This window comes from Helobdella robusta (genome assembly GCF_000326865.2).
Source record: "Helobdella robusta unplaced genomic scaffold HELROscaffold_26, whole genome shotgun sequence".
Lineage (NCBI taxonomy): Eukaryota > Metazoa > Annelida > Clitellata > Rhynchobdellida > Glossiphoniidae > Helobdella > Helobdella robusta.
Genome location: NW_008704349.1, coordinates 1,896,800 through 1,907,366, shown reverse-complemented (window position 1 = coordinate 1,907,366; position 10,567 = coordinate 1,896,800). Strand labels below are relative to the sequence as shown.

Below are 10,567 nucleotides of genomic sequence, written 5' to 3'. Positions count from 1 at the left end.
CAACATCAAGTAACAATGGATTAACACTTTGATTTGTCGTTAATTGCACATGTCGGCATTCAGTTGGATATTTTCAAGCACACAGACACGCAGGAACCGCTGCAACAAGCACGAAATGTGGTTGGTTGCAAAAAACAGTTCCCTGCTGTCACCTGATCTGACACTGATCCTTTTGCCTATTTCCTTAAGAAATTTAAGGGTGTTGGGGTCCATCGGGCCGAGAACCTCGATGCATATTGGCAAGAATTCCATCGAGGGGAGGGCATTCCCATATTTTTTCATTTTCTCGTCCGCTGCCCTGGCCGCGGCCAAACCGCATTCTTTACTTGTCAGGTTTACGTATCGTTCGGCGAGGGTGCAAGGGACCGTAACATCCCACGCCAAACATCTGCCGGCTCTCCAAGGTATTAGTGTGCATCCGTCCGGTCGCCTACCATCATGCGCAGAAATGCCGGATGGTTCCTTGAGAACCGGGATTGAAGCCTTGGAGAAGAGCCGACAAATGTAGTCGTTTAGCGCTGAGTGACGTAGTTGACGGCCCCCACCCAGGCGACAAACCAAACCGTGGTGCCCAAACTCGTCCGCCTCAGCGCCGCATCGGCACGTGTATTTATTTTGAATGACCAGGCCAAGTCTGAAGCCAATGGCAAATCTTACAGACTCGTCGTCAAGCCTGGTGCCCACAGAGGTGTTAGGCCACGATCTCAACCACCCACAGCTGGCAACGCTGGACATGGCCAACAAACGAGCGGTGGAAAAGTCGTCGCCGCATGAAGACAACAAATTTTGAAAGATTTTTTTATATTCTTCGTTCAAAATTTGGACGTGCGTACGGTCCCCAGGGGCGGACGCTGGGGGAAGAATATCGCGGCAACGAAAAGATGGTCGAAACATAGACAGTACGTATGTATGTATGTATGTATGCATGTATGCATGTATGCATGTATGTATGTATGTATGTATGTATGTATGTATGTATGTATGTATGTATGTATGTATGTATGTATGTATGTATGTATGTATGTATGTATGTATGTATGTATGTATGTATGTATGTATGTATTTACATTGTATTTTCATTACATTTACAGAACGCCAATTTAGAAAACAATCGTCACAGGCGCTTCTATATATTAAATGCCATTAAGAGCTGAACAGATAGGTTCATAAACTGTCTCATAAACTGACTCAGAGTAAAATCACCAATGCGCAAAGTGTTTGGAAAGCCATTCCACAACCATGGCCCAACGACAACAAAGCTTCGAGATCCAATCTTGAGGTTTGTCTTTCGCCCACAGAAAAAATTTGAATCAACAGACTTCAGTTCATATTTTGACAACTTTCTTTTATTTATAGTAAGCATATCGATCATATTTTATGTACGTAAGTATTTGTGTACCAATGTACCAACAAAAATTAAAAAAAACTAAATCAAAAACAATAACCAACAGACCAAAGATAAAAAAAAACCATAAAAAAACAAATAGATAAATACGTTGTCTTTCCACTTCCGGTTGGTCCCAAGATAGCGTTCATTCCTGGTCGGAATATCCCACTAACGTCGCTAAGGATCGGCTTGCTGATGACCTCTCCACAACATTTTTTGGACCCCTTCCTATCTCTCATCTTGACGTAGAAGCCAACTTTGTGGAAACTGATCGTTGACATTTTTGTCGTTGTTGTTGTAGTTGTTGATGGTGTTGTTGTTGTTGTTGTTGCTGTTTTTGGTGTTGTATTTGTTGATAGTGTTGTTGTTTTTGTTGTCGTTGGTGTTGTTGTAGTTGTTGATGGTGTTGTTGTTGTTGCTGCTGTTTTTTGTGTTGTATTTGTTGATAGTGTTGTTGTTGTTGTCGTTGGTGTTGTTGTGTTAGTGAAAGTGTTGTTGTTGTTGTTTTAGTTGATGTTTTTAATTATAGTCAATTGATGATCGGATCAAAATTAATGTCATAATGTTATATCCTCTCAAATGAAGACGACCATCAACTTTTTACATTGCCTTCAGAGTTATGTTCAACAATGAAAAATTTATTAATTATTGATATCATTTATTACTATTATTATTATTTAATTTATTAATTTTTTATTTATTAATTTTTAAATAAAAGTAAATTCGGCGAGTTCGCTAATACAACTTGACTTATTCTATGATGATATGCTTATATAAGTTTGTGTGTGTGTATGTGTGTGTTTGAAGAGTTATATAACTATTGTTAGTTATGTGTGTGTGTGTGTGTGTGTGTGTTGTGTACGTATGAGTGTATGTTGTGTACGTATGAGTGTATGGGTGTGTGTGTGTGAATGTATGTGGTTGTGAATGTATCAAAACTTCGTTAAATTTTTAAGATATTTTTCAAAAGTCTACAAAAACTACTTATGTAGTCTTCTAGAAATTGACTAACTGATAACTGATTAAACTGTAGGTACGTGAGTTTTTGTTGTATATTTGTGCGTATCTGTGTGTGTATGTGTGTGCGTATATATCTTTCTCTCTTTCTCTTTCTCTCTCTCTCTCTCTCTCTCTCTCTCTCTTTCTTTCTGTGTGTTGTGTGTGTGTTTAAAGAATGTGTTCGAGGTTAAAATTATTGCATATAAAAATAGTTAACTGTTGAAACCACTTGTCGATAGAAGCGTAGCTTGATAAAAAAAAAAATAATAATAATAATAATAATAATTAAATAACAACAATAATAATTAAAAAACAACATTAACAATAATAAAAATAATAAAACAATAATTAAAAGGATTGATCTAGTGCTACTCTATATTTGTTATCGTCAATCTTATGAGTTATATAACACATCTTCAGATATAAATACAATAAACATCTTACAGGTAAATTATGTAAGTACATATAGTTTGTATAACAATGTTTGTGTGTGTGTGTGTGTGTGTGTGTGTGTGTGGTGTGTGTGTAACTGTGTGTCTACAGACATCTATAATTCAAGATGGTTTTATGTAAGCAGGTATGGATGTTTGTATACGTATTTGTATGTGTGTATGGATATGTATGTACAATCATATATTATTCAGAGGTCTGTATGTATGTGTGTGTGTACTTACTATATTATCATCATCGTCGTCATCAACATTATCATCGTCGTCGTCATATTTCAACAAGCTTATCACTATCACTCAAGCTTTCAATGATATATTTTGTTTTTGAAACGAAGGAATGATAAAAAACAAACTGAATAAAATTGATACTATCTAGAAAAAGTTCTATCTCTAAAGTTATCACTGTTTTCACAAGCATTGTACGATTACCACTATCATCATCATCATCATCATCATCATCATCATCATCATCAGGATCATTATAACCACCATTAATCACCATCATCATTATCATCCTCACCATCATTACCATCATTATCATCATCACCACCATTATCTTCATCAACATAATCATCAACATCATCACCTTCATCATTATCATCATCGTCATCATCATCGCCGTCATTGTTATCATCACCGTTACTCTCACTCACTCAAATCTCGTGCCTATAAAAGTTATTAAAATTTGCAACCACAACTGGAACGGGCAGGGCTATAGTCAGCACCCCGGCTATCACGCAGAAGGTGCCCACCAATTTACCCCACACTCCCACGGGCGTGACGTCACCGTAGCCCACGGTCGTCATGGTGACGACGGCCCACCAGAAAGCTTCGGGTATGGAGTTAAGCTGGGTGTTTTGCTCCCCTGCTTCAGCGTAGTAGACCGCCGAGCTGAATATCACCATGGCAACGATTAGGAAGAAGAAGAACATTCCTGGTTTATTATTATTATTGTTATTATTATTATTATTATTATATTATGCATAATCATTAGCGTAGGGGTTTTATTGTTATACCATATGTTATTGCCGCTGTTATTGTTACATTTAATTTGTGATTTTCTTTAATGTAGAATATTGAGAGTTGTTAATCATTGGTTTGTCTATGCATTCATCATCAATATAAGCAACAGTAACAATAAAAACATCAGTAACACGAAAAATAACAATAATAACGACTACGTCACAAACAACAACAACAACAACTTACAAACGAACATAAAAGATGACATTAACTACATTAATAAAACGAGCCAGCCAGACATACTCTCCTATAAAAACATCGATTGATCCCATAAAAAGTTGGTCTTTAGAAAAAGTTTATTTGTGTAATTAAATAATTTGTTTGTCTATGCAATCTTCATTCATTCACTTCTTTCGTTTATTCGTTCATAGACCGTTCATTTATCTATTCATTCAATCATTCGTTGATTCACCAATCCATTCATTCATGTACTAAGCAAAACAACCACCAACCAATCAACCAACCAACCAACCAACCAACCAATCAACCAACCAACCAACCAACCAACCATCCAACCAGCACTAACCCAACTCATGCATGCTAGTCTTTATGGTCAGCCCTAAAATCCTTAGACCTTGCGAATGTTTCGACAACTTGAAAATCCTGACAACTCGTAAAATCCTGACGATAACGATGGACTCTCCGGCGCTCCGGTCGTCATTACAAGAATCATCGTTCAGTTGCATTGCTAGGACCACAAAGTAAGGTAATATGGCTAGGAGGTCAAAGATGTTCATTATGCTGCGAGCGAAAGCCTTTTTTGACGGGCTTGATATGAGACTGTTTGTTGATTGGTTAGTTTGATGGCTGGTTGGTTGGTTGGTTGGTTGGTTTGCTGATTGCTTGATTAGTTGGTTGATTGGTTGGTTAAATGAGTGGTCGGTTTGTTAAATTTCAACTAATAAAAACAAAAGTACTAAAAAAAGATTTTTTTAAAGTCCTAACCGCAGTAAAAACTCAAATGTGAACCATATAACGCAGATGGTTTCAACGACGTAAAATGGATTGGCATAGTTGTGACGCAACTGAATCTCACCTAGTGGTTGTGGTAGCGGTAGCAGCAGCAGTAGTAATAAAAGCAGTGTTAATTGTAGTATTAGTAGTAGTAGTAGCAGTGGCATTATTACGGCCATAGTCATTCATGAAAATTGCTAGTAAAAAAATTCACAACACGTATTTGTTCAAACAAGTAAGTAGAAACAAAAAAACTACAAGAAAAAAAAGAGAGAGATAATGAGAAATAAAAGAAAAGAGAGAGAGAAAAAGACAAAAAGACAAAAACACACAAACAAACCAGGCTTCAAGGTAGAGGCAGTCAAAGGCGTCGACAACAGCATCATCCGACTATCATTATTGTACATCACTGCATCGCTGCCAATGTTGTCGCCACCATTATCACCATCAACATTACTACTACCATTAATACTACTACTACTACTACTACTTCTGCCGCCGCCGCTGCTGCTACTACTACTTCTTATTTTTCTAATAATACTACTACCATTACTGTTACTAACAGTAGAGCTACTACTAAAAATTTCACCGTGGTTTCTGCTGTTATTACCACTATTATTATTATTATTATTATTTGTAGTAGTAGTAGTAGTAGCAGCAGTAGTAATAGTAGTAGTGGCAAAATCGTCAGAAGCAGCTGGTAGCGTAACATTAACGCATTGTGGGTTAGGTATGCTGGGAATTGTTTCCAGACAGAACGTGGTGACGCTGACCACAATGCAAATGATGCTTATGATGGCGAAGATTTTGGCGTAGATGGAGCTGTCTGGCTCCTCACAGAATAACCAGACCTAGTGGAAGCGAATTTTGAATAAATAACATTTAACGAATGTAATAGTAAAATGTTGGAAAATGTATGTATGTATGTATGTATCAATCAATCAATCAATATATTATATGTATTCATATTATATATATTTATATTTATATTATAATAATTAAATAGTGTATTTATAGACGGGAGTGTTTTCTGGGTCACTACCTCTGAGGATGAACATCTTGATAGACTTGATGTAAACAGCAGCTACAACAATGACACCAACAACGACGTCATTAATAGACATTCGCCGAAACGCCAACAAAATCCATAGCATCAACAATGTCATTTACAACTGCAACAACAACAACCTCAGCAAAGCTGGTAAATCACATTAATAGAAATAACATCAACAAAGACAAGATTTCTGACTCGACAACCTTTTTCTGAACGCTATCGTCGTCTAGGAGGTACAGGCAGTCGTCGTCAACTACGTCACCGAGTATGCCCTCCTTCTGCCGGAAGGAGTTAATGACGTCATCGCCGAGCTGGTAAAAATTTAGTTCATCCAAAAACACATCTTCCGGTACTTCAACTGGGCGCCTTAGCCGACCTAGTGTTGAGTAAATTCACCTTTTTTAAAATTATATAAAATATTTCTGTTTTCATCTTCGGGCTAGCGCTGCTGCTACTACCATCGCCACTGCTACTACTACTACTTCACTACTTCTTCTACTACTACTACTACTACTACTACTACTACTATTTCTACTTTTACTACTACTAGTAATAATAATACTACTGCTGCTGCTGTCGTTACTGAACAAAAGTAAAAAAAATAAAATAGATAATAATTTACCTCCGCTTTGGTAGAAATACAAAATGGCCTGGAAAGTAGGTCTATGTCTATCAAAGAAATATTCCCCCCTCACTTTATCCCAATATCTCTCTCGTTTCTCACTATCTCCCAGCAGTGTTTTGGGGAATCTTCATTATAGCCATCAGACGGATGGGAAAAATTTGGTGAACGAATGAAAAATAAAAAGGATTGAATGAAGATTTGAATCTCGAAATTTTTGGTTTAAAAGAGACAAATGAATTGTTGAATGAATGAATAAATGAATGAATGAATGAATGAATGAACGAATAAACGAATGAACGAATGAACGAATGAATGAATGAATGAATGAATGAATGAATGAATGAATGAATGAATGAATGAATGAATGAATGAATGAATGAATGAATGAATGAATGAATGAATGAATGAATGAATGAATGAATGAATGAATGAATGAATGAATGAATGAATGAATGAATGAATGAATGAATGAATGAATAAATGAATGAATGAATGAATGAATGAATGAATAAATGAATGAATGAATGAATGAATGAACAAATAAAAATATTAAAGACTAAATAAGTGCTTTTACATTATAACCAAAAGTACCTGTTTAAAGTCCTCAGCTGGGTTTCGAACCTTTGTCCGCTGACATTAATTGTCACTCTTCCACAACCAGCCTATCAGAAAAAGTTTAAAGAAAAAATGAAAAATAATAATTAATTAATAAAAATATTATAAATAATAAAGTTTTATACAACTTGAAGAAGCTGTTATTTAAACTATTCATATACACGCGAAAATTAGAATAGCAGAAAAGGATACACAAATAGCAGCAGATAAATAAATACAACACAACATGCATTCAACAAACGCATTGGGCAAGCGTACAACCAACCATCCAACCAACCAACCAACCAACTAACCAACCAACCAACCAACCAACCAGCCAATCAACCAACCAGCTAACTTCAACTCAAACTTACCTTTGCACAATCATGTTCTTCACCAGCCACGAACACATCATCATTAACTGTCGGTAAAGTTCTACTTATCGACTGTCTGTAGCCAAATAAAACCGGATAGATGGAATTTTCCAGAACGGATGTTGAGGAACCGGACAAGGAGGATGAATGTAGGGGTGAAGTGGCGAAGGCAGTACTTCTCCTACCCCTGAAATTTGATGGGTTCTCGATCAGTAACCAATCAAATTTTAATTTTATTAATCTTTAATTAACAATTAGCAAATTTTTTGAAAATTTTTGCTAGAAAACAAAAAAAAATTATTCTCGACCCTTTTGAGATTTTCGAATGCGATTGGTTGTCATTGGACGTATTAACATTCCAATGGACAGGACCTTCGGTGCCATAGCCCTGCAAGAGCCAAGGTGGGAGGTGTCTGCATAAATTATGTTAATTGGATTAGCCTAAATACATAAAAACTGTTACTATATATCTGGAAACTATTGATGAACTAACCTTATTCTGGCTTTTATCGACATTGTGCATGTAGTTGTCAGTGAACTAACTTTATTAATTTAACATACTAAACAGATTGTATTCAAGTCATTTTCAAACTTTTCAAGAAACTTAAATACGGTTATAGAAGTTTTTAAAAATTGATAATAAAAAATATAACTGTTTAAATAATTTACGTGATAAACTTGTGAGTTAGAACACATCCAAAACAATATGCTCTAACAAAATTGATTTAAACGTGTTAACTTCAATATTGATACATCGTATACATACACAACATATATATATATATATATATATATATATATATATATACATATATATAACAATAAACACACATACATACATATACATGCATATATAGGCGCACATACATACATAAATACAAACACATATACATACACGCATACACATGTATGCGTGTGTGTTTTTATTTTTATAAGATAGATGGGAAATAAAACAGATATTTAAAAAAAAAAGAAATAAAATAGATATATCTCGAAAACAACCAAACTAAACTAACATAACATAAACAAAGATAGAAAAAAGTTATTCACGAAGCAAGAAAACTGCTCGTATTATTGTTTAATGTCTGTGTTTCAAATGCGTTTGTTCGTGCAAACAAACGAACGTACGAACGAACAAACAAACAAAAGAACAACATTGGTGTAAAAATACAACAAAAGTATCAAATTGTTACATTTATACATACATACATACATACATACATACATGCATACATACATACATACATACATACAACAAAAGTATCAGTAAAGTAGGTTTTAACATACATACATACATACATACATACATACATACATACATACATACATACATACATACATACATACATACATACATACATACATACATACATACATACCGTTATAAATCCCTGTGTTCTGCAAAACATACAAGTAAAACAACAAAGCAATTGTTTTGATATACAGTAATGAACGATGATGAAGATGATGAAGATGATGATTGTGGGACGATGATGATGAAGAAGAAGATGACGACAAAGATGATGATAATGATTATGATAAAAAAAAATAATAATAATAATAATAATAATGATAATAATAATGATAATAATAATGATAATAACCCATAGCAACATCACAATGAGGATCATCTTTATGCTGATGACGACGACGATGATGATGATGGCGGTAATGATGATGAAAATGATGGTGATGATTACGATGGCGGGGACGACGACGATGATGATGATGAGGAGGATGATGATGATACTGATGACGTAGGTTTGGCTTTTATTTATTTATTTTCGTATTCGTGTTCTCAAACGCCTTATTACATTGCAAAACTATGATCTATTTATAAGACCTATTATTATCTTCTTAGTATATATATATATATATATATATATATATATAGGTTATGTATTAATATAAAAATCATTTATAAAGATAAAGGTAAACGAATGGTTGAATGAATGGATGGATGGATGGATGGATGGATAGATGGATGGATGGATGGATGGATGGATGGATCGATGGATGGATGGATGGATCGATGGATAGATGGATGGATGGATGGATGGATGGATGGATGGATGGATGGATGGATGGATGGAAAAAAAATGGTAGAATGATGGATGGATAGAACAAGCGATAGATGGATGAATAGGTGAAAGAATGAATGAGCAAATAAACAAACTCTATTCATTGATCATGTAAATAAAGCGAGTGTGAACTAAACAATGAAAGATCGAACAAACGAATGAACAAAAAAATAAACATATAAATGAAAGAACGAAAAAACGAACGAACGAACGAACAAACGAACGAACGAACGAACGAAAGAACGAACGAATGAATAAATTTTTGATCTGTTAATATCAGAAACAAACGAGTTTCGGTGTTATAACATCGGTTTCGTCGTTAACTGTTAGGCACCATTTTTCAATAAAGGAGAAGATTTCATCGAATTTTATGAAGAAAAATAACAAAAACCGTCGATTTTTCAAATTTATTCCAGATCATCATCAACATCTTCAGTTTTTTTATCATTACATTGGCGATTATTGTAGTGGGGTAATATTATCATTATCGGCAGTAGTATATTTGTAGTAGTAGCAGCAGCGGCTGCAGCAGCAGCAGTAGTAGTACTAGTAGTAGTCAAAATAACGATAGTAAGAGCAAAAGAAGTAATTGAATCAGCAGAAGCAGTAGCAGCAGCGGATGTAGAAGTAGTTGTAGTTAGAGCAGCTGAAGCATAATTAGTAGTTGTAGTTGTAGCGATATATTTTTCTTTTTCTCATCACTGTACCAATTTTATTATCATATTAAGAATAATAAAAATATGCATTATCGTAATCTCCTAATAACAATAAGAAGTGAAAAAATTTTTCCTACAAAAAATATTCAGAAATACTAAAATATTAGTTTGTATGTACGTATGTATGTATGTATGTGTGTATGTATGTATGTGTGTATATATGTATGCATGTATGCATGTATGTTTGTATGTATGTATGTATGTATGTATGTGTGTATGTATGTATGTGTGTATATATGTATGCATGTATGCATGTATGTTTGTATGTATGTATGTATGTATGTATGTATGTATGTATGTGTGTATGTANG

General features: G+C 34.6%; 2 protein-coding genes across 2 annotated transcripts in view; both read right to left on the bottom strand.

Moving 5' to 3' along the window:
• Positions 1–2,117, bottom strand: part of HELRODRAFT_100028 (hypothetical protein) — an 8,723-nt gene extending 6,606 nt beyond the window's left edge. The window contains exons 1-2 of the mRNA XM_009020073.1: positions 1,862–2,117; positions 1,496–1,692 (exon numbers count right to left, since the gene is read on the bottom strand). Coding sequence (XP_009018321.1) covers positions 1,496–1,668 — 173 coding nt within the window. The 5' untranslated portion in view covers positions 1,669–1,692; positions 1,862–2,117. The remainder of the gene's footprint in view (positions 1–1,495; positions 1,693–1,861) is intronic.
• Positions 2,118–3,488: 1,371 nt separating this feature from the next.
• HELRODRAFT_79879 (hypothetical protein) lies at positions 3,489–7,147 on the bottom strand (the record flags this gene model as incomplete). The annotated part of the gene is made up of 7 exons (XM_009020072.1): positions 3,489–3,769; positions 4,385–4,638; positions 4,804–4,883; positions 5,523–5,663; positions 6,067–6,242; positions 6,489–6,616; positions 7,083–7,147. Coding segments are annotated over 7 exons (1,125 nt in total), but the record flags the coding sequence as incomplete, so codon positions are not given.
• Positions 7,148–10,567: the final 3,420 nt, after the last annotated feature.